General features: G+C 39.9%; 1 protein-coding gene across 1 annotated transcript in view; it reads right to left on the reverse strand.

The window, feature by feature from the left end:
* The window catches only part of necab2 (N-terminal EF-hand calcium binding protein 2), a 165,695-nt gene that overhangs the window by 65,421 nt on the left and 74,950 nt on the right, over positions 1 to 25,324 (reverse strand). Inside the window, exons 6-8 of the mRNA XM_085414689.1 lie at positions 22,790 to 22,926; positions 22,252 to 22,376; positions 2,586 to 2,665 (exon numbers count right to left, since the gene is read on the reverse strand). Of these exons, the coding sequence (XP_085270815.1) occupies positions 2,586 to 2,665; positions 22,252 to 22,376; positions 22,790 to 22,926 (342 nt within the window). The remainder of the gene's footprint in view (positions 1 to 2,585; positions 2,666 to 22,251; positions 22,377 to 22,789; positions 22,927 to 25,324) is intronic.

Below are 25,324 nucleotides of genomic sequence, written 5' to 3' on the forward strand. Positions count from 1 at the left end.
TCTTTTCAGAAATTTTAAGCTTCAATTCAACGTTCCCTCAAGTAAAAGTAAAATGCATGAATTATTCCTGACTTTATCGCCATCTAAAGGGGTAAAAAAGAAACTTGTCTGTTTGTAGTAGTCGACATTGGAAAGATTTTCTTTGTGCCACAGACTTCTGGAAAGTAGACTAATTGAGTCTCTGGAGGATTTATGGTTGCAGGTGATTATTGAACAGTTCTTTGGTAAGAAACATTTCAGCCATTGCTGCCAAAACTGAGTAAATAGTTGGACGTATATTAAATTAGAGTAAGAGGTTAAAGGCTTCAGGTTGTTTCTAAAGCGGTATTATGAGTGATGATGTAACTCTGCTCACACGAGCATTTTGTTTCCTTCTTCCAATCCTTTTTTCCTAATGTGATTCCCCTCTATCCTTCCTCATCTTGCTACTCCTCCTCCCCCACAGCGGTGCATAGTCTTTAGGTATTCTTTAGCTCTTTCTGCTGTAGTCGCTCACTCTCCTAAAGACAGCTGAGTCTGCTGGGGCTCCATTAGCTGCAACATGTTCAGTACTGAATAAGATGCAGGCAATGCAGAGGAACGGAGGGACAAAGACAGCGAGGGGGGGGGGGGGGGGGGGGGGGGGGGGGGAGCGAAGGCAAATGAAAGATGCAAGAATGACAGAAGGGAGGAAGGAAGATGATGAAGAGGCGTCTTTGACTAGAGAGTGGCCACACTTTAGAAGAAGTAAAGAAAAAATATGCACTGTGATAGTTTCTTACTTTCTTCAATTTCTTTCACTTGATGTAAATCAGCTACTCACTCCCCACTCCCACCTGCTTATTAGCCCCCACTGACTATCATTCCCCCCCCCCTCCTGCAACACTTTCCTCTCTTTTGTCCTCCGCCGACCTTCAGCGTGCTGCTCTGGTGTACGCAATTTGGCCAATGTAACATATCAAACTAACAAATCCTCCATATGCTGACAAGCTTGGTCAGAGAAAAAGTTATAATGAGGACAGAGATCACTGACTTTCAGTCGTTTGTGTCTGATAGAAGAGCTCTAGTGTCGAAAGGATGACTGGTGCTTTAAAAGAACTGACAGCAGTGCAGCTCAATTCTCACAGTCTGTTCATCTGTTTTAAGGTTGAACTCAGTTCTTATCAGAGGTTGTGTTATTCACTCTGTAAAGAAGGCCTTAAAACAAAGTATTTCCTGTATGTACAGTTTGATTCTTTATTTCACTGAAATTTGACATTAGATCAGAACTTTCTAAACATTCACAATCAGAAAACCGTACTAATCACAGAGGAAAGTATGTGGCCAAAGTTGCTCCCAGAGTTACAAAATCGAACAAAAATCTAACAAATAGCTCTAGTTATAAATATCCCAGTGTATTACACAAATTAAATATATATGGTTGACAATTCAATCTATATTGATGAATATTCATATGAAAAAAAATCCACCTGGTCTTGTTTAAAGATCAGATAAATAAAATCAGAGGTACTGATGCGATAAAGCTGAGGATGAATGTCTGTATTAATCACTTTGTGGGTTAGTGATAAAGTCTGAGAGAAAGAGGTAAAACTTACTTTCCTAAAGTAAAGCTTTGAATATTAGGCTTTAGGGAAGCTGATGCTGGATTTGCATTGCCAGCAAAACCCCAAGAAAGACCATAAAGATCCGTATATAGACTTAAAGTGGCTCTAAACCCATAGGAGAGGTTATGAGATGATAAACTGAACTCTTATAGAATGTTTACAATTATTTAAATCATACAGGTTTCATGTCAGAAATATGTAACAATTGGTTAATTTACATTAAAGCTTCAAAAATCCAAGATAAGCCACTGGAAGCTAAAACAAAAGGTTGGGTGCTTTTTAAGGAGGTGATGTAGTTTAAACTTTGTAAACTGAAAGAACTGAATTGAAATAACAATAGAGCACCAAAGGGAGGAGGAGAATCCCAATGGAAGATGCAGACAGCGATGCATTTTTTACTGAGCAGTGCAGGCAGCTGAGGTCTGGTTTAGTGGATGTGTGTGAAGTGTGCCAGGTTCACAGATATGTGCTCACATTACTGCACACACTGCTTTTATTTTATAGCTTCAGATCTATTAAATACCATAAAATGCAGAAATTAACATGCCAGATGTAATAACCATCCATCCATTTTCTTCATCTCAGCCGAAGTTGGGTTGGATTGGCAGCAGGCTAAACAGGGTATTCCTGACATACTTCTCCCCAGCAACATTTTCCACTTACTCTGGGGGTAACCTGAGGCATTCCCTGTCCAGATAAGATATACTATTTCTCTAGTGGATTCTGGGTCTACCCTAGGGTCTCCCCCCAGTTGGGCATGCCCAGAAAACCTCAGAAAGGAGATTCCCAGGAGGAATCCTGATCAGATGCCTACTCTATCCGATTAAAGCAGTAGCTCTACTCTGAGCTCCCTCTGAATGTCCAAACTCCTCACCTTATCTCTGAGGCTGAGCCAAGCCACCCATTAGAGAAAAGTCACTTCAGCTGCTTGCACTCACATCATTGGGGATTTCTTTCTTAGTTATTAAAACATATTAATGTGGGTGTGTCTGTGTTCCTCACCTTATTCTCCAGTCGTCCGATGAGTTCAGCTAGACGGTTGATCTGCGCCTCCAGACCTTCTTTCCTCACCTCCACTGCACCTGCAGCACACAGACGTACAGATTCAGAATCTAAAGACACTGAATTAAGTAATAATATATCAAAAATATTTGCATCATTTTCTTTGCGGTTTGCGATCAGATATGGTGCATCTAGTAACATTCATTCAAATGCATCTTATGCGTAATGAAATCAGTGCACTGTCGGCCTATTTCTTTTATAGCTACAGTATCACACCATATCAGTTACATATGGTGTGAACTCATTTACAGTATGCTCAGTAATGTAATAGTGTTTTAGAGCAGAGGAGGTGTCAGGGATATATCGTACTGTGATTTCTGATCTTCTTGTACAGAAAAAGTCTCGGGGCCTTTGCTGATATTTTTCACAATTATTTCAGATCATTAAAGAAATTTTAATATTGGACATAAAACAGCTATCCAAACCTATGTGGCTCTGTGTGAAAAAAGCAATTGCCCCCTAAGCTAATAACTGGTTGTGCAACTATTGGCAACAGGAACTGCAATCAAGATAACTGGTAATGAATCTTTCACATTGCTCTGGGGTAATTGTTTTAATTCAGCAACATTTGAGGGTTTCTGAGCACGAACAACCCTTTTTAAGGTCATGCCATAGCATCCTAATGTGATCTGAGTCTGGATGTTGATTAGGCCACTTCAAAATCTTAAATTATTATTATTTTTTAGCTGTTCAGACGTGACTTGCTTGTTTGTTTCTCATCACTGACCTTCTGCATAACTCAAGTGTGCTTGATAGTGATGTGCGGATCGATCCTGAAATATCGATTCCTCCGATACCAATCATTGATGTTCTAGAATCGATTCTCACATAAAAATATCGATATTTTAGTAATTTAGAGTAAATTTGTAGTTTGTTATTAACAGGAACACAGTGGAAAGAAACTATAACATTCGGATTGTCTACATTCAAAGGAACTATTTCCTCTTCCGCCTTTCATAGTCATGTGCGAAATACGGCTGTATAAATGTCTCGTAGCCCCTTGGCGTGCGCACTCACAACAATGGCTGAGCGTAATCGGAGTCATGTGCGGTCTGATTTTACCTACACAAACAGCTGAGACGTGGTTTGCGATACGTGTGGCAAAAAAGTGCTCCAAGAGTGAGGTGTTGTGGCCATACTAGGGCTGTTGGGGGGGGGGGAATACATTTTACAGGGTTTTTTTATTGGATAAAATACGTTAAATGTCACTGTTATTATTGGCCGGCCCGGAAACAGCAGGGGTGTCCAAATTCAGAGGCTGGTTCCACCTGAGGACCCGGCCTTCGCGGTCTAAAGAAAGCCGGGTAGTACGTCACGAGTTCCCTCGGTGGAGTGAAACTCTGCTGTCTGCTCCTTGCTATCTAAAATATAACCGGGCACTGATGTAAAACTCTTCTGTTTAATCATTTTCTGTTTGACGTTTATTCAGCTGTGTGAAAACCCCGGAGTAACCCTCCGGAGGGATTAATAAAGTTACCTTTAATTTAATCTAATCGAATAACTTTAATCTCAGCCAAACCGATTTACTTACGAACAAATAAAACACTGAAAAAGCCAAACAAGAACATTTTTAAGTTATCAAAGTGACTTATATATCATGTTTAACCCGAATAGTGAAAGACCGCAGGGGTTTGAAGACGATGTGTCAGTCGGCTCAGATATTTGAAGTTTACACAGCTACATTCTTACCTGAAAATATATTAAAAGTTTTTTTGCAACCCAGAAAGAGAAATAAGAGCAATATTAAAACTAAGTAGCTGCCACCATTGTTGGAAACTGGAATTGGCTGGGCCGCGCTATGAATTCTGCGAAATGGTTTTTCAATTTTATTGTCTGGGTGGAAAATCGGGAGAAATTCAGGAGACTGGTGGCTCCGGGAGATTTTCGGGAGAAATTCGGGAAAAATCGGGAGGGTTGGCATGTATGGTTGTGGCAACATCACTAACCTTGTCAAACACCTCAGAGTAAATCATATCACAGAATATGACGAGCGTATGTTGAGACGAACTGAAGAGGAGGACAGGGACAGGTGCTGCTAGTGCGAGACAGACGTCTCTCACGGAGTCCTTTAGTGCTGCAGCCAGGCAACATGCTCAAATAGCACACAACTTCAGTTTTTTTTATTTCTATGTGATGAACTCTGCATTATTAAGTGATAAGAACAAGTAATCTGATGTCCTGTAATCATTATGATGCTATAATTTGAGATACAATAAACAAAATAAGGTTTTGTACAAAGTATCGGTATCGGATCAGTATCGTTGATACCACCCTGAATATTACTTGGTATCGGATCGGAAAGAAAATCAGTGGTATTGCACATCACTAGTGCTTGAGCAAAAACTATTTTACTTGAAGATCATCGAGATTTTTTTTGGCAACGAGCCTTTGTGTTCTTTCGGTCAATGGTGAGTTTCTCCTTGGAATTCTGTTCTGGGTTCTTCTGTGTCCTTCTGGATGACCTGTTGATACACTGTTGAAGTAATTTTGGTCGGCCGGCCACTCGTGGGAAGGTTCAGAATCAGAATCAGAAAGGGTTTTATTGCCAAATGTTGAGCAGGTTTACAACATTAGGAAATTGCTGCGGTGCTTCAGTGCAAACATACTGTCATAAATTACGCTTAAATAGACATGAAAAAATAAAAATAAGAATAAGAATTAAAGTGCTACGTAGAAAGATATATACATGAGTGCAGGTGGTGATCAGTGCCAAACATGGAATGATGCAGTGAACACAGCGTAGGGTCATGTGTTAGTGGTGGGAACAGTCATACGGTTATTGTTCATGTGTCCAACAGCAGAGGGGAAGAAACTGTTCTTATGGTGAGAGGTTCTGGTATGAATGGACCGGAGCCTCCTGCCTGAGGGGAGCAGGTCAAACAGACTGTGTCCAGGGTGAGAAGGGTCAGCTGTGATCCGAGCTGCACGCCCCAGTGTCCTGGAGGTGTACAGGTCCTGCAGAGATGGGAGTCTTCACCATTATTCCAAGTTTTCTCAGTTACTAGAAAATGAAAAAGCCTTAGAAATTGCTCTGTAACTATTTCCAGACTGATAGCTATCAATGACTTCTCATCTGTTTCTTTAGATTGTCAGATCAAGTGCAGACCCAAATACTGGGTCTGCAACCCAGTATTTGTGTTTCAGGTCCTGGATTAATATTCTTTGATTTAGTGTTATCGTGTTCCCCCTAGTCGTCTCCACGTGTTATACGCTTCGTTTCTAGTCTTTAGATTTCTGTCACGGTGCCTTCCCTGTGTTCTACATTTAGTTACTCTTGTCTCAATGGTTCATGGTCTCTCTGTTCCCCTAGTCAGTCATGTCTCCATGTCACAGTGTCAAGTCTGTGTCTTTGTGACGGTCTCATGTTTCCTGTTTTATTTTGATAGTTCCTTTTCCCGTGTTCAGTGTATTCAGTTTTGCTTCCTCTTTGTCTCATTATGTTTGATTAGTCCCAGCTGTGTTTCTCTCCTGTTTCCCATTCTCTTGTTACTCCCTTGTATATTGAGGCCTGTGTTTTCTTCTGTCTGTTGTTGTGTCATGCACCCTCTCTGTGTGTGTTTCCTTCATGATCCCGGTATTTCCTAGTTCTCTGTTCACAGTTTAGTTCCCCATTTTCTTAGTTTCTTAGGTTTTTGGTTTGAGTTTCATGTTTCATGTTTCTAGTTTCTTGTTTTTGGTTTTGTTTTCTGTATTAGTGTAAGAGTTTTTTCCAGCAATAAAGCTGCCGTTTTGAGTTTACTTCCCGTGTACGAGTCCTGCATTTGGGTCCTACATCCTGCCTGCAACACAGCAAACCATGACAGTGTTGTTTTTTGAGCTCATTTGGCTTTAAGTGATTTTTGACTCAATCAGTCTGGCAGCAATCAGACCTGGGAGTGGCTAATAATAATAACTGGACTCAGCTTTCCAGAAAACTTGATTCATCAAAGTTAATGTATAATTAAACAATTACTTTTTTCACACAGATCCAAGCAGGTTTGAATTGCTTTCCCCCTCATTTAAAAACAGCATTTCATATTTACTCGGATTATCTTTGTCCAATGTTAAAATTTGTTTAATGATCTTAAACATTTGAATCTACCAAATATGTAAAAAACTAAGGAATCAGGAAGGGGGCAAAAACTTTTTCATGACACTGTGCGTATGTCAAACAGTAGTAAGTACAAAAAAGAAAAAAAGCCCAGCTTCACAGAGCAAGTACTGTACAGTACACAGAATCATACCACCCTATGCTACACCGTGTGCTCTTCCTTTCACATCTCTCACTTTTCACTATCACTGTGAATGAATATTTCATATAATCTGAGAGTTTCAAAAAGGCTGATAAATAGGCAATTATATCTGTTTATCGGAAGGAACTTGGCCTGTTCAAAGACAGTAAAGAAATGGGAAGCTGGCTCCTTTGAGGGGCTCTGTTTAATTGGCTCTTATTCCAGTGTGACTTTAAGATGCCCAGCCACACAAGGTTCCACCAAATTAGCTTTGGCTTTAAGATAATATTTCTCTTTGTGTGCGAAATATTCACTCCTCAGCAAGAAAGCCCGACACTGGGGTAGAAGAGCATATCCATCATTTGTTTTGATACTTGCTCATTATCAGTGACTGCAGTATTTTTTAATGACACCATACCTAACCCTTTGTGCATTAGTTTCAATTAATGCACAAAACTTAAGTCATTTACCAAATCAAATATGAATACAAAATATTATATTTTATTAAAGGGTTCCAAAGCAACCCACTGGGTGATGCCATACTTCAATGCATCCATCTTTATATGAAACAGTAAAGACCTGTTAATCTGGGTGTCAGATCAGAAGATTTTACTATTACTTTATTAAGTTTTATAAGAATTTGAAAAAAAATTCTTCCTGTCATTCTTTAACTCTTCATGCCATAATTTTGTTAAACCTCTTGAATAAAAGCTGAAAGTCTGCACAAAAGTTGTATGCGTGTCCAAATACTTATGCACCTTACTGTATATTTGTTGTTTTCCACATTATTTGCATTGTGTCTTTTACATGCATGAATTTTTATGTCCCTATCTCTGTTTGAGTTCCAGCATGTAATTTCTTCCTCTGTGCTATAAAACAACCCAGCATGTCCTATCACTTCTGACCCAGTGGAGCGTGCATGATAGTCACAGTGTTGAGCTTTTCCTCTTCGCTGTGATGTGCTTATGTGTGTATGGCAATTATGTATCCCAGAGCCATTGCTTATGTTTGCAGTGTTGTAAGGTTAAAATGGTTAACATAAGATCTTTTATAGTTAAATGTGCAGAGAGCAACTGGACTATTCCTTTTTTTTCTCAGTATCTCCATTGAGGATGACTGCTTATTTATGTGTATTCATATGATCTGAAATCAGAGAACGAATGCTGGGGGAAAAAATTGTTTCCTTCTCATTTAACCCACTTTTGCCAAATACACCACCTCCCTCAGTTCATTCCTACTCTTAACCACTATCTTCTTCCTTCCCTGATTCCTCCTACTCCTCCCCCTCACTGCTGGCCTCTTTCATCCCCTGATGGCCCCCTCACTGCTAATTGGAGAGCGAGCTGTCCACTCTTCATTAAAAGATTTAACAGCCAGTCAATTAGGAGCTACCTCCCTCCACCCTAAACACACACACACACACACACACACACACACACACACACACACACACACACACACACACACACACACACACACACACACACACACCAACTAAACCATAGTCTGTAGCCATGGAGACAGTTGGAGATAAAAGCCCAGTGGTCATTTTGATGGACTTAGAAAATAAGTGGCCAGCTCAATTATAGATGTGTGTGAGGAATTACAACCTTCAAATTTTGGAACAGGGTGGGGTGAGGTGGGGGGTCTCTATTGACTTTCTACTCAATTAAACCGGATTTGAGTTAGTCCACATTCGCCCAATTTAACTTTCTATTCTGTGCCACAGCGAGTGTGAAGAGAGAGTGCATATGAATCACAGAAAATTGCCATTATGTCTGAGTAGATGAACTTAAAATGTTTTTAACACTTTGTATTATATAAAAAGTTTATTTTATATATATGTGTGTGTGTGTGTGTGTGTGTGTGCATCATTCTAAAGAAATCCACCTGTGAACATCCATGTGAACATGTCCATGACATCGTGGTCATGGACAGGTCATGGACATGTACAAACTCCTGAGTGTTCAGCTGGTCAGATAAGACTCAAGCTCTGTACAGAAAAGAGCCAAAGTCAGCACCATCTCCTGGGCTGGCTGATGGAGGCTCTTTAGTGGTGTGCAGGACATTAGTGAGGGCCTTTTATAACATGGTGATGGCTTCTGCAATCTTTTATGCATTTGCCTACCGGGGAGGTGACAGCATGAAGAGGGACAGGTAACAGCTTAATAGACTGGTTAAGAGGGCCAGTTCTGTCCTGGTCAGTGCTCTAGGCCTCATAGAGGGGGTGGGTGAGAAGAGGATGTTAGCCAAGCGAATGTCCATGATGGGCAACACCCGCCCTCCCCTGCATGAGACTGTGGAAACCATGAGCACTCTAATTCACTTTTTCTTCCTGACCCTGGTGCTACTGTAGCACCTGCATTTCCCCAGTGTGGGATTAATAAAGTCTATATCTATTTCTTGTGACTTCTTTTCTTTACAAGAAGCCATAGAAAGCACCCTATACTCATCTTTCATCTTTCACAAGTTCCTATTGTGTTCTATAAGGAACACAGGTAAACTCAACAACTCATGTTGTTGCATGTTGACTGTGTAAGCTTGTGTAGTTCCATAGTCACAGATGAATTCTGAATGCACTGCTTTGCCTAAAACAAATGAGAGATTCAAGTTTACTTAAAAGCAACAAAAAATATGAAAGAGCAACACAAAGACAGGCTGTAAACACAGTGGGGTCAAAGTAATCAGTTTCCATATGTGGGTCAGCTTTGTCATATTAAATAGTATTTTATTAAAATTACATAATACCTACTCCTTCATAGGGTGAGCTGTTAGGAATGCCACACAGAAAATGAGAAAACTGGACTGAATAAAGGCAAACTTTGTCCAAATGTGTCCAGTGTGCCAACATTTAGTATATCTACATAAAAAAAGAACTGAGGGCTCTTCTTCTGCCCTCCTCACACTGGCTCACTCGCCATCTTCCATCCACTCAAAGACCGTTTCCATCGTTATCAGTGCTGGACATATTTTCAAGTATGAATTCCATCTTCCCAGTGGTTTGGAACAATCGATATTTAATGCTTATCGTACCATAATAGTCAACAGTGCGTAATACTTCTACTACAATTACTGTGACAGTAAAAAACTAAGGAAATTATGGCATCAGATGCAATCAGTGTGAAAATTCATGTTCACACTATATTTTACAGGCATAAATTGCCAGCTAGTGTGTTTCATATTTCTAAAGACATCTATCATAGCAGAATGCAAAACATCCACCAATCACAGTTACATAATGTTTAGAGCAGCTGGATATGCACAAATAAAGGGAGTGCAGCTGCATATCTGATAGAAAAAAAACCCAGCATAAAATGAAGCAGCCAAGTCCATTTAGATTAGCAAAAACACACGTAGTTATGAAAAATTGTGGTATCATTTTTTATATAGACAAAGAGAAAAAAGATACAGTAGCTTACCTGAAACTACATTATCAGTAAACGCAACTATACTACTTTGGCTACATGGAAATACTGCAACCACCGTCCACCATTCACTAATCTCTCTGTGTGGTTGAGCAAAAATATTGCAGTATTATTGAGAATTTACAGTGATTTTGTCTTTACAGAGTCTTAAATGATTTATAAAGTTAAACTGGTCCCTTTTTTTGTTGTGGGAAAGTTCACACTGCAGAAACATCATCCAAACGTAAAAACTGATTTTCCTGATAGGGAAAGCTCAAATGCAAAATCTCGCTGGAATCTAAACTCCCTGTAAGAGCTGCAGGGCATGATGAAGGGTCACTTAAGACTTGCAGCAAAATCTCTGTGCAAGGGCAGAATCTATGTTTTCCTCAAGCTAAGACACGCTCTTACAGTGAATAGCCGTATGTGATGCAGACACACAAAGACACACTTGATTCTGAGTGTGCCTGAAAAAGCACTGAACAATAAACTGCAGTTCATTTGCAATTAACTCTCTTCACTAAAGTGGCGGTGCACTTAGAGCAGAAAATGCACTGAAGCACTGCAGCAGCTACAACATAGCATGAGCTGCTTAACTTTAAGTTGGAGGATATATTTAGCTCCTCATTCTCCTCTCCGTCTTACTCCTTTTCTCAGTCTTTATTTTTTGTTCCACTCATCTCCCACTCACTGCTTTTTATTTCCTTTCTGCTTCCCCTGCCTGCCTGTCATTTAGCAATGACTCTCAGACCAGTTCTGTGGGATTGTGTCATTATAGAAGTGCTATTACGGCAATAAAAAGAGCCACAAAACAACTTTACTATGACTATGGGAAAACCACTGAGAACATAATTTCTCTAATTTTATTTACTGTTCAAAGGTTTTTTTTCCCCCAACACTTGATAATAAACACCCTACGTATGGATACAGGAGAGAGGGAGATCATTAATACAGTGAAGTAACGACAATACAACTTTCAGGTCTGTTAACAAATGGCACTGGCTGTTTATATTTACAAGCTGCCGATTTTAACGCACTGAATGTCAGGGAAGAAGGAGAAGGAGAAGAAGGAATTATGGCCACTCTGGCACCCATATACAGGTGGAGGAGAAAGGAGTTGGGAGTCATTAATCAATCGCCTTGTCCTGACTGAAGACAAAGCACTGCTGACATCAAGGACCTAAGCTGTCAGTGCTGCTTTGCAGCCCACAGCACAGAAGAAAAGGTGGATGTGGGGGAGAAAAGTGAGAAAATAGGAAAAGCGATGGCGTGATGAGGTAGATGAAAGACTGAAAAGGAGTATGAAAGGTTGACTTTATACCTTTGCCTTGGTTTAGGAGTCAGGATCTATCCAACAAGTAAATATTAAAAGGGGACAGGGTATACTGATGTACAAGCATGTTCACATGCACTTGAACACTGACAAAATTTTAGTTTCCGAAAACATATTCGAGTTACAATATAATTATTAGAGATGGCACGATACCACTTTTTTATGTCCGATACCGATACCGATATCATAAATTTGGATATCTGCCGATACCGATATGAATCCGATATAGTGTTTTTTAATCAACAAAACTGTTTTTTTTAAATATCTTGCTGCATTTTGTATAAGTTCATACTTAAGTTTAAAACAACAACTACACTAAAGCTTTTCTGTTATACCTGTATGCAAAAAAAATATTTCATAGTTCAGCAATACTGATCAATCTAATAAACTTAAACCTACACCATCCTCCCTATTCTGGTATTTTAAAGAGTACTTAGCGTAAATATTAAGCAACCTAACTAATAGGGTTCCAACTCCCAGCAACAACAAAAATAAATAAATAAAAAATAGGGAACCACCCCTCACGCTCCACCTCATGATGCTTAATCGACGTAATCAACCTTAATTTGATGCAGTGTGAAAAAAAAAAATGCACAGAAATCAATTATTTTTCAAGAAATATTAAATAGATTCAACATCTTTCTTCAACAAAATTGCAGACTGCACAGATGGTACCTTCCCAAAGGAAAAAGTACTATAGCTTACTAGGGTATATATATATTAGACTTAATAGTCACTATATACAGTAATTGACTTCTATTCCTTTTACATCAAATTAAAACTTTGGGTGTCAGATAATTATTTATTAAAAGCTAGACATTTTAAATGAGAATAAGAAAGAAAAGTATGTCTTTGTGCCCCCTTTTCCCTGTTAATGCCCTATCGGCCCCCCTGGCTAAACTTTGCTAGATCCGCCCCTGCACAGTTACCAGCCGTCAGCTACGTAGAAAAGGATCCTCGAGTAGAAAGTAATATTAAATAAATTCTAACAACAGCTTATCAAGCTTAAACGTGCTGCTGTTGTTCAGCCGCTGGTTTCCTCTTTCTGGTGCAAAGTGGGCCAAAAACAAAGAAGAGAGATGGAGTCCCGACAGAAAAGCCGATCAGCTGATCATTAAGCAACATTTTGGATTTGTCTCATTAGCTCTCTTGGCCAGAGTTTATTCAATAAGGAAAGAAACTGAAAATTTTAAATTAGTCTGAGTGATTCATAATTATAAGTCACAGCGCTGTAAAATATATGGCTGGTGTAGACTCATAACTTAGCAATGGACAAAATGAATACGGCATACATAAATTTAATTTTAGAAAAAATTTTTTTTCAAAACCGACGATGACGTTGGCGTCGGGATTTGAGTTGTGAAAGCGTCTGTGCTGAATGTAGAAGCCACGTCCGAAGTTCACTCTGATGCCTCTGTCTTTCTAAATGGAGGGAAAATAACTGCGTGTGTATATGTAAGCATGTAAAAACTGCAGATAGTAAGATTAATAGCAACAGTATTTTGTCTATATCCACCACTGTAGAAATTTATCTCATATAAACAACGTGGTGCACAGTGTGACGTCAAAAAAGACTCACACCTTTGACGTTGCATGACTAAATGTCCGTTTTCCTCATCCACACGTAAAAGCGAACACTGAGTTTTTGAAAATCTCCACCCTGGCAGGAGTTTTTAAAAATCTAAGTAACCCTTCAGTAACCCAAAATGGCGTTTACATGTGGATGAAAGGCAGAAAAAGCAGCGTTTTCAAAAATACCTGTGTACGTGTGGACGTAGCCATAGTCACTTGCATGACAACATTTGATCAAAGCACTTTCAATTTGGGTGAAACACTCAGTTTTTAGCCTGACCAGTGACAAACAAATCCATCAGAGATAAAGTAAGAACAGACTTTCAGAAAAATACAGAAGGGTTCAACACATTTCACTACAAAAAAAAGAGAAAAGCAAAAGATTAGAGAATGCCATAAAAATATCTCAAAAAAGGCAAACAGTGTCGTTTGGACAGATAAAACTAACCTGCAACAGAATTACACAGAGACAGAGTTTGGAGAAAGGTCACAATCTGATCCATACAACTTCACCTGTGAACACTGGGGGCACTGTTATGCACGGCATGCAGTGGTGCTGTGTCAGTGATTATTGATGATGTGACAGAAGATGGAAATAGCTCAAATTCAGCCACGCATGCAAAACTGAGTGAAAAGTGCCTCAGACTATAGGTGGAAACTAAGCCAAAACATACTGTGAAAATGAACAGGGACTTTTTCAAGGTCAGGAAGTGGAATATTCTGAAACAACCAAATCAGTCTCCTGCTTTCAACTCCATTGTGGATGTACTTCACCTAAAGAAGATAAAAGTAAAAAGTGGGCAGAAAGACCCAAAACAACATCTGAAGACAGATGCAGGTACGACCTTTACTGCCAGACCCTTCAGGCGATGTCTGACCAAGCATCAGGAGGTGGAAACGCACAGTCCCATGGAAACCCATGAAGTGACATTTAGGCTCCTGAAAATATAGGACTGTGTAACAAACACTTGTAACCAGCCATTCTGCTATTGAATAGCTGTTAATGGAGCTGCTGAAATACAAACTGATGATGCTCATAGTTGAACATGAGCACAAGTTTAATGTGCCTTTTTACACCACCAAGAAAATGAGCTATCATTTAGTTTGACGTTGAGCTCGTCGCCCACCATGTGTCTGACTGTTTGCTAGGTGCTGTTTTGGCCTGAAGCAAGGCGACCCAGCAGTGCTATAACAGATGTTCACAAATGAGGTTTTAGTTCAGAGCAAGAGCTCCGCAGATGATGCCCAGAACGTGACCAGTTTGTACCAAGTCAGTATGATCTAGCACAGAAAACTTCATTTTTCTGTTAAATTTTCAGCACAAATATTTCCAGGCCTGTGACTGCATCATGCTGTTCAGTGGCCTTTTCTGTTCCCAACATATCCCAGGACACACTCCGACAGATGACAGCTGCTTGGATTCACAAAGTGGAAGAACTGAAAAACAGACAGTTCGTGCTGTCACCTTTGTGAAAGTCTCAAATTGATTTTTCTTCTATGAAGAACTTGAACTGAAAAACTTTTTTTTAAATTTCTTTTTACTGTCATCCGTGTAAAACTATCCAACTACTTTTTATGCACTTGGTTACCTTGGTAAAAAACAAGAGAAACAGAAAAGCTGAAGCAACAATAATTACACTTTTTTTTGCAGATAGATGCAAAAAAAAAGTTGTGTTGAATGCAGTTTACATAACTAAGAATAATAACACTAAACAGTGCCAGTAAAGTGGACTGTATCCTCACTGAAGAAGTGTATCGTGTACAAAGAATGATACAAAAGCTAATCCTTAAAGACAAAAACTTTTTGGATAAAACTCTTCAGAGATTACTAAATGTTTTTTTTCTTCTATCAAATGAGCAAAAAAAGAAAAAGAAAAAATATATAATATGCACTTTGATGGGCTTTAAACGTTCACTGTGAGCAAGCAAAAAAGAAACAAAGCTGAGATGAAATTCAGCAGATTTTTGCTTTTGGTGCAGACTCTCTTCATGAACTAAGATGCTCCACCGATTTACCAAAGACGGTTTTTAATCACAAGTTGTTACTAATGACATTAGTAAGTTTTCTCTTTTACACAAAGGTACAGAGTCACATTAATGAGTAGTAAGTGCCTGTGCTTACCTTCCATTTAGTGTTAAAGTGGCTGCAATCTTTTTAATTTACAGCTTGTTTTGTAAGTTTTCGATTTTTTGGATAAAGTTTGTTTTCCTTGACTGAATCACTGTATTATACATACACATCATATGCAACATCCACCAGATGCTGCTTTATTATCCAGCATCCAGCAGCACACTGAATATGTCACTGTCAATGATCTGTGTCATCTCTTCCCCATAGTGTGTACAAAAATATCTGCACTTGCATCAGGGTTAATGACCAAATATTCAAGAGTGAGTTCTTAAGAAGAATTTATACAACTCAATAAAAATAACCCCTTTTTGTCCTGCACAGAATCTTAATCAACAGTTTACCAGCTTGAAGCTTAACAGCGATGGCGTGATTGCAGGGATATTTAAGAAACTCCTGAGCAAAGGAGAAAAAACCTCCAGGCGATTTCACATTTCATTTTAGTTGAACCTTTTAGCTTAACAGACACACTTTTTCTCACACAAAGAAAAATAGATATATTGCAGATGATTTAGCTACTAGTAAAGTTACATTTACAGTCCTTGGGCATCCACATAATAACACATCTAATACACTAACAACTAGCTTTCAACTAGCTTAGAGCTTGAAAATGTTGAAAATGGTATCACGTTTTTTATTTAATGCTACAATATGATGAAAAGGGCATCAGTTTAAAATGTATACCATGAAGTATGAGCAGGAAAAAAAAAAATCACTATCAACGATGCTTTAACATTACCTACTGTACAATCTGAGACTCCAAACAACAACAGTAGTTGATATCCACTGCTACAGTGCAACACGTCTATTAACATTTCTGTGGGCCGGGAGTACCAACACGTTACCCTGACTAATGCAAAAAGTAGCTGTAACACTGTGTGTATCATGCATGAGGAAGAATTTCTTGAGCCACAAGGTAAACAAACTTTGGCAGAATGACAAAGCTGTGTCAACACAAATCAGCGCTCTGTCTCATAGTCTGACTGCAGCTCTCCATATCTGTATGTATGTCTGTGGCATCCCATTGAAACACACAGATTTACTGACACCAAGGTAGCCATTAGCAGCACTCTTCTCACCTAACTGCAGCAGAGGGGGTACTAAATCTCAAAAACCTGTCATGGCAACAAACTCATATAGGCTTAATTTTTGTTTTATGTTCAAGTCTGAGCCAAAATGGGCCATGCCACACAAAACTGGAGCACTGTTTATGACATCAGCCACATGCTGTGACAGTGAACATTTTTCATACTGTGTGACCAGTTAAGGAGACAAGTCAAGCTACTCCTAACAGCAGAGTCCCCCGTCACAGACTAATATTATGTGATCGCCACGCAACATTTAGTTAAACCCCAGCAGATCATTCTCTCTTACACTGATAACAAAATAAATCAGTAATGGCTTTGACATCTTCACAATTGTCTGTCAGATTTAACCAAATTGAAGATATTAGAAACTAATTCAAATTTTCAAGTCAATAAATCAACAAAACATTTGAGCTGAGACAACACTCTCACTGCAACAGCTTCTTAAAGAGGACGAACATCTGTAAACAACTGTAGAGGGTACTGTAATTTTACTGTATGTCATTAAAATGACATAAAGACCTTGAGGTAACAGTGTTGAACTTCGACTAACACTGATAATTTCTAAATATATCAAATAACCCATACACTGAATTATTTTTTATTTTGTAAACCCAGGTCATCTTGTACCCTTTTCAGCTTCACGTCCTCTTTGTTAATGCTCCTGCCTTTTCTGAAATATCCTTTCATCTTCACATACACCTCCCCTGTGGCTTTTCATATTTACCAAACTGTCTTTAATCTTTCATATTCTAGAGTTTTATTTTGCTTTGGGGTATTTCTTGTGCATGCCCTCCTGACAGTTTTTTGATAGTATTAGGCATTGTTTGGATTTCATGTCTTTCTTTCGCCTGTCACTTGCTGCCATGTTTGCTTCATGGGCCGCATTCCTGCTCTGTACATTAAAACAGAGATTACTGACTTTTATCTTGTCATCTGTCAGATCCCCGCCTTTGAGTCAGCTTGAGCTCGTGTATAATATGGTTGTCTCCCTCCTTTGAGGGTTTCCTCTCACCTGAGCCTCCACTTATCAGTTTTTTCACTCTTCCCTGTGAATATTTGTGATGACACTGTTATGACTACTTTAATCAAATATATATGTTTATATAATCTGTATTTTCTTTCACAAGAATCATTAACAGGTTAATAATCCAATTAAAAGAGCTGTGAAAAAAGTAAATGAAAGACAATGTACAGTTTATTTGTGAATTAGTGCACTAATAATTGCCTTACGTTAGATTACAAGGACTTCACTACCCATAATGCTCTTATAAGTTATCTAGCAATGTAAAGATATTACTTTCTAAACACAAGAAACTGGTTAAGCCTGTGAAATATGTGTATTTCTGGTTTACATTGACTAGAGAAAATGTCTCGTTTCAAGCGTAGGGTCTCTTCTTGTTTTGGAGCCACTGTGAGATAGCAGTAATTCCCTTTGCAGTATCAAGAAAATTACCCGAATACATCTGGAAAAATAGCGGCAGGGCTCACTCAAACAGACAATAATTACGATTCTGCAGTTCAGATACTCCAAAGTAGATTTAGAAAGAAGGTTCTCATTGGAAATGCGCATGTGTCAAAGCTAGTGAATCTCACTCATCCAGTGTTGGTGCACTGAGGCAGTTACAGTGGGGCAAAAAAGTATTTAGTCAGCCACCGATTGTGCAAGTTCCCCCACCTAAAATGATGACAGAGGTCAGTAATTTGCACCAGAGGTACACTTCAACTGTGAGAGACAGAATGTGAAAAAAAAAAATCCATGAATCCACATGGTAGGATTTGTAAAGAATTTATTCGTAAATCAGGGTGGAAAATAAGTATTTGGTCAATAACAAAAATACAACTCAATACTTTGTAACATAACCTTTGTTGGCAATAACAGAGGTCAAACGTTTACTATAGGTCTTTACCAGGTTTGCACACACAGTAGCTGGTATTTTGGCCCATTCCTCCATGCAGATCTTCGAGAGCAGTGATGTTTTGGGGCTGTCGCCGAGCAACACGGACTTTCAACTCCCGCCACAGATTTTCTATGGGGTTGAGGTCTGGAGACTGGCTAGGCCACTCCAGGACTTTCAAATGCTTCTTACGGAGCCACTCCTTTGTTGCCCGGGCGGTGTGTTTTGGATCATTGTCATGTTGGAAGACCCAGCCTCGTTTCATCTTCAAAGTTCTCACTGATGGAAGGAGGTTTTGGCTCAAAATCTCACGATACATGACCCCATTCATTCTGTCCTTAACACGGATCAGTCGTCCTGTCCCCTTGGCAGAAAAACAGCCCCATAGCATGATGTTTCCACCCCCATGCTTCACAGTAGGTATGGTGTTCTTGGGATGCAACTCAGTATTCTTCTTCCTCCAAACACGACGAGTTGAGTTTATACCAAAAAGTCCTACTTTGGTTTCATCTGACCACATGACATTCTCCCAATCCTCTGCTGTATCATCCATGTGCTCTCTGGCAAACTTCAGACGGGCCTGGACATGCACTGGCTTCAGCAGCGGAACACATCTGGCACTGCGGGATTTGATTCCCTGCTGTTGTAGTGTGTTACTGATGGTGACCTTTGTTACTTTGGTCCCAGCTCTCTGCAGGTCATTCACCAGGTCCCCCCGTGTGGTTCTGGGATCTTTGCCCACCGTTCTCATGATCATTTTGACCCCACGGGATGAGATCTTGCGTGGAGCCCCAGATCGAGGGAGATTATCAGTGGTCTTGTATGTCTTCCATTTTCTGATGATTGCTCCCACAGTTGATTTTTTCACACCAAGCTGCTTGCCTATTGTAGATTCACTCTTCCCAGTCTGGTGCAGGTCTACAATACTTTTCCTGGTGTCCTTCGAAAGCTCTTTGGTCTTGGCCATGGCGGAGTTTGGAGTCTGACTGTTTGAGGCTGTGGACAGGTGTCTTTTATACAGATGATGAGTTCAAACAGGTGCCATTCATACAGGTAACGAGTGGGGGACAGAAAAGCTTCTTACTAAAGACGTTACAGGTCTGTGAGAGCCAGAGATTTTCCTTGTTTGAGGTGACCAAATACTTATTTTCCACCCTAATTTACGAATAAATTCTTTACAAATCCTACCATGTGAATTCATGGATTTTTTTTTCACATTCTGTCTCTCACAGTTGAAGTGTACCTCTGGTGCAAATTACTGACCTCTGTCATCATTTTAGGTGGGGGAACTTGCACAATCGGTGGCTGACTAAATACTTTTTTGCCCCACTGTATATGATGAATGCAAAATTCAAATTGGGAGCCTAGAGTCAATGGGACTGGTATTGGATACCTGTTAAAGATGCTACTAGAGGACATGACTCTTGGTTGTAGCTGTCAGAATTGAGCAGAAGACAAATGGAAGGTGGTGGATGTTCTTCAGGACTATCAGAGTGAATAGAGAACTTGGCAAATGATGACCTTGTACAATCAGACAAAGAGCCTCTCTGCTCACAAGCCATGCAGGAAATCATCGTCCTCCAGTGACATGAAACTAAAGAAACCATGAATGGCACCCATCCATGCACTGAAATCACATTTGTAGAAGATGAAGAAGCTAGGCAGGCACTTTGTATGATTCGGAAATATACTGCAAGGCAAAGGACGAGTCATTTGTAACATGTGGAGGCTGGCATCACATATCTATTTGTGAGGAAAAATGAGGCACATCCATGTACGGAGTCTAAACAGACAATGTCATTTTGCCAGTACTTTCCCATCAGAAAAGATGAAGCCTGACAATGAGAACACTCTGTTGTTGCATTCTGCCAAAGCGTGGGGGGTAAGGAACACGTGTAGGATGATAGTCTGTTTCTCGCTTTATGGAGGAAGTCAGAAGAGCTTTGATTGTGACAATGCAGTGATGGTGCTGGAACGACCAATCATCAGACAAGGGACATTTAACCTCTGCACATTTGGCTCTGTAACATGTGAAGCTCAGCTTGGAAACCACCTGGCATAAACTGCAATATACCGAAATAGAAACAGCTGCAACCTCTCAAGTGTGCACTTGCATTAAAGGTTCACCGCGATTTCACACAGAGGGAGGTGAAGAAGTCTAATATTTGCACACTTCCCTGGCGATACAAAACCTAACTTTTTGTGGCAGCTGCTCACATTGCTAGTGACAGATAATTAAGGTCAGATACATACGGACTGGTGTCATTAGATTATAACCTTGCACGGGCAGTTTGGGACACTGTAATAATTTCCATCATGAATTCTGAAAATTTAGGTCACTGAGAATCACAAATGAAAAGTCTGGGAGTGAACGAATGAACGAAGCTGCTCTGACAACAAAACAACTCTGGGCAACTACCGCACTGGCAAGAAATGGTTAAAAAGGTTTGAAAAGAAAATCAAAAAAGATATCAATGAAGTGATGGAGGACAACTCGACAAAAGGGATGGTGAGGATGTGCAAAGGAATAATAAATCACTATTAAACATTCAAGCGTAAAACCTGAAAAAGGATAAATTAGTCCCTGAATTTAGGAAGTCCCTGTCTAAAGGAGTGCTTCTGCACATATCAGCATCATAACTGGATTGGGATGCTGGGAGATTTCTGTGGTTTATGGCACTGTTAACAGGAGCTGTATGTGCTCAGAATGACCAGGGCAGTGCCCAGCAGAAGGAAGGACATTTAACAATACCCAGTGGTGATAAAGACCATCAGAACCTCACTTTATGTGAATGACTTTATGCAAGTTTGCAGGAGGTGTCAGTGGCTCACTCAGTGACAGCAACATGAACACAGAGTCTGCTGCAGGCATGGCCCGCCTGTTTAAGTGAATAACAGGCTCTCTAGACCTGATAGTGAAGCAGTAGATCTCTAAAATTCACATCACTTCACTGGCAAGGCAGACATTTCACACATTTGTTTCAAGGTAGATGTTTTGCTTTTAGATTTAAGGCAAAGGTTGGACAACAGAAAGTGGCACCACTTCCACTGTTGTTGATTTCGGAGGATTATGCAAAATCATCGGGGCGTATTATGCCAGAGATCCAGCTCCCTTTCAGCTGGATCTCTGGCATAATACGCCAGAATAACGTCAATGAACCACAAGAGTTCAGTGTTCAGACATTACATAAAGTTTTGTTAGCAGTCCAAGAGTCAATTGTATTTCAGGGTCCATTCACTAAAGAAAATGCCTGACTTTTAAGTCTCAACGAATAAATTCCAAAGTAATTAGACTAAAGTACAAAAATCATATTGAAAAAAATGTGAGGTGTCACTTTTTGGAAAAGCAATTTGTTTGAAGAGTACAAAGTGTCAAAGTGAGGGTACAGTGTTGCGCTAACTACCAGCTGGTGAAGGATGACACAGAGAGAAAGACCAACAGAGTAAAAGAGAGAGAAAAAAGGAACTTTTAGTGCTCTTGCACATCCTCATATAGAAAATCACCAGACAGTCAAGTGCTGAGTGGACTAACACACTCTTATCCTTAAATTTTAACACCTTGTGGGATATGCTGAAAAAAAAAATAAACTCCCCATGTTCTCTCTTTTCTTCCTTAGCCATCGCTTTCTTTATTCGCCGTCTTCCTCCCCTGCTTTTAGTTCAGCTCTTGACTCCTCAAAAACCCGTTCCCTCATTTCCATGAGAATTTCTCTGCGCTGCCCTTTCCGCTACGGGGAAGCTGCATCAGACCTGTGCAGGTGGCTGATTTAGGTGTTTTACAATGGAGCATAAATTACATAAGGATAAGTGTGTGTGCAGTAAAATTGATGAGTAACAGAGTTTGATTTCTGCTCAGTCAGAACGCTGTAACCTTGCTAAAAGGATGGGATGTGAAGCTAATTACATGAAGGATGGCCTCCAATCATGCAATCTTCAGCGTGTGCTTTAGTGTGTGTGTGTGTTTGCAGTTGTCACCTGAAGCAGTATTGATGGTCCTGACAGCCTCCCTGGTGCTGACTCTGTTATTAGGGGGATAGTCAGGGACAGTGTTTTCGTAGTGCTTCCCTGACATCCGTGGACTCACTTTGGCAGGTAGATGACTGAAAAATAGAGAGATGGAGAAGGATGGAGAGGAGGGAAGGGGGAAAAGAGAATTAGATAAAAAAGTGAGGAGGAGGAACGGAGAATAGAAGACAAAAAAACAATAAAATGCCTTGGATTTGGAGAATTGGCTTACGCACGAGTGATACAAAAGAGGAATGAAGGTGAGATAGAAGGTGATGAAAATGTGATGAAGGAGATGAAAATTGGTTTCTGTGTGTGCGTGCAAGAGTGACAGATGTTTTAACCAAAGACGATTTGTGCTTGAAACACTGCCTGGTTCCCATTACAGCCGCTGACAATCTGAGTTTTACACATAATACCGTGACACATGTGCACAGTCACGAACAAACACACATGTGCACATTCCCAATTTCACACATAACAGCCAACGATCCCCTCATTGGCTCACCCTGATTGGCTGTGCTGCTCATCAATGGCATCCACGGCACTCTCCACAGAGCTCAGGAGAGACTGGATCTGATTGGCTGACTCCTTCAGCAGGAAACGGGTAACAAATTGCTCCACGTTGGTTCCCCTCTCATACACCTGGAGAGAAAAAAAAAGGATTGACAGCGTGTGTCATATATAATTTGAGTTGTTCTGTCAAAAGATGTAACATCAAAATGTCTGTGAAGTCAATGTTTTCTTCCCCTTTCATCATGTCCTTCACACATCACAGCGCAGTACTGCAGCCTTCCTGTCCGTTACTATCCTGAAGAGACTTTTCAGCTCAAATCTTATTTAGCTTCTTCCTTGCATTCATTTAATGGTTGATTTGCTTCTCGCAGTGGACAGACAGCAGATAGGGAGGCAAAAATAACAAGTAAAAACAGACTAGTGCACTGTATTTGGAGAACTTGACAGCTGGTAATGGATTATTGGATAATGAACGACTTGAGACGTCTATACAGACAGTTGATTATTTGACTTTGTGGATGTAGTGTGTTGCAGCTGCAGTGAAAAAGGAACGGTTGGTGTCACTGAAACTTTGAGACAAGCGTTGTCTTTCACAAACGGCCACTACTGTGTGATGCTATTCTGCTGTGTGTGCTAATTACTGTAAATGATATATATAAATAAAGCTTTTACTTTTAGAATTTAAGAAGCACTTTTGCCTTAAAGGAAATGTTGAATTATGGAAATCTTGTAGCCCCATAGGGACACGAAAATGTGACTTCCTACTTCCTACTGTTTCAGTTCAGATTCAGCAGACAAAGACACGAAGCCGCTGAAACAATATTCTTCTTCTCTAGCAATACACAAAGGCATAGCAGCAAGAAAGGCGAGGGATCAATAAAGTCATCAGTTGTCAGCATCATTCACCGTTCTACTACAATACTGTTCCACCCGATTTACACCAGCCGCCTTAGATGAAGTGCATCAGTCTGTTGGTATTCAGCTTTCCCAGAGCTGTTTTAAATTGTGTCATGAGTGGCTATGAGTCCTTGAACGAATGCATATTTAAAATAAATGAGAATCCAATAATAAACGACAGACCTGTGAATGTGGAAAATTTGGAAAAGTTTTTAATTTTTTTTACCTCAAACATTTTCAAAGACAGAAGCTAAAAAAAGACAAGTGACATCCTAGTGAACGCATCAAAGCAGGCGTCCCTGAGCTGCTCCGCTGATAGTGTGAACACAGCAAACTGTAAGAGGAGTTGAGTGTTTCAGATAAGACTGGCACTCCTGCTTTAACTCTGATGACCTTATCACAGCGACCACTTAATTATTTAACGGCGTGAAGGTGTGCTTTAAATAAATTTAAAAAAAGCCAGTCCATTCAAAATGAGTCGCAGCACATCTGTCAGTTCTGGATTTCAAGCTGTGTGTATGAGGCTGTACTTTACAGTTTACTGCAAGTTACAGTTTGCATTTAAAGACTTTAAGGTAGTGTTTTGGTTTTTCTTTGTTCTCTTTCTCTCTCAAAAAATTAATCTAAATTCTAAAAGATTGACATGAATAGTTCATTTTCGCTCCAAGTTAGGAACATTGGCATGTCAGTATAAGAAATTGAAGAGTTATTTCCAAGGCTAGTGGTTACAGTATATGTAAACATGTATGTAAAATAAAGCGAAACTAATAAGAGTATGTTTCTAAAATTTTAACCCTCATTATTTCTACTGTACCAATATTTGACCATATGATTAAGTAATTTAGGTCCTGGTAACCCATCGAGGGCAAACTGTGGCTCTTACCACTTGCTGGTTGGGAGTTTTGTTCCCAATTGCCCTGAAGATCCTAAATTGGACCAGTAGAAGAAAATGCATGGAAGTGTTTTTATTTATGCATATTTGAAACTGTTTTAGTCAGAATATAGAAGGAGAAATACACAGCTGCAGCTCTAACATATTTTATAGCAAAAATAAAGCCCAATAAATCATAAACATAGTAGTACTAGGCAGTCTATTTGATGAATGTGCCATGTCTGGCAAACTTAAAAGTAGAAAAATGAAAAGAAAAAAGCATCAGGCTGCATTTTAAGAATAGATAAAATCTGGTAGTGGTGGTACTGGATCTCCAGGGAGGAAAGCATCAAAAAAATATCCATCCATCCATCCTCTGGAGTCTGGAGCCTATCCCAGCTACCGTAAGGGGGTGGGGTACACCCCGGACAGGTCGCTAGCCTGTTGCAGGGCCAACACGCAGAGATAGACAACTATTCACACTCACATTTACACATATGGACAATTAACTTAACTGCATGTCTTTGGTGGGAGGAATCTGATGTACCCGGAGATAACCCACGCAGACATGGGGAGAACATGCAAACTCCACACAGAAAGGCCCCGGCGAGATTATGGTGCGTCAAAACTAATCACCTGGAAACATTTCAAAGTCAACCAAAGTATTTTCCACCAACTCATGGAGCAACTTCAGCTTAATTAGCTAACTGGACACAGTTGAACCAATTTGCTTCACCCAGATGTCTTCAGTCTGCAAAC

The sequence above is a fragment of the Rhamphochromis longiceps genome, linkage group LG7 (assembly GCF_057381845.1).
Source record: "Rhamphochromis longiceps isolate RC_006_pf linkage group LG7, R_longiceps_female_GT1.1, whole genome shotgun sequence".
Taxonomy (NCBI): Eukaryota; Metazoa; Chordata; class Actinopteri; order Cichliformes; family Cichlidae; genus Rhamphochromis; species Rhamphochromis longiceps.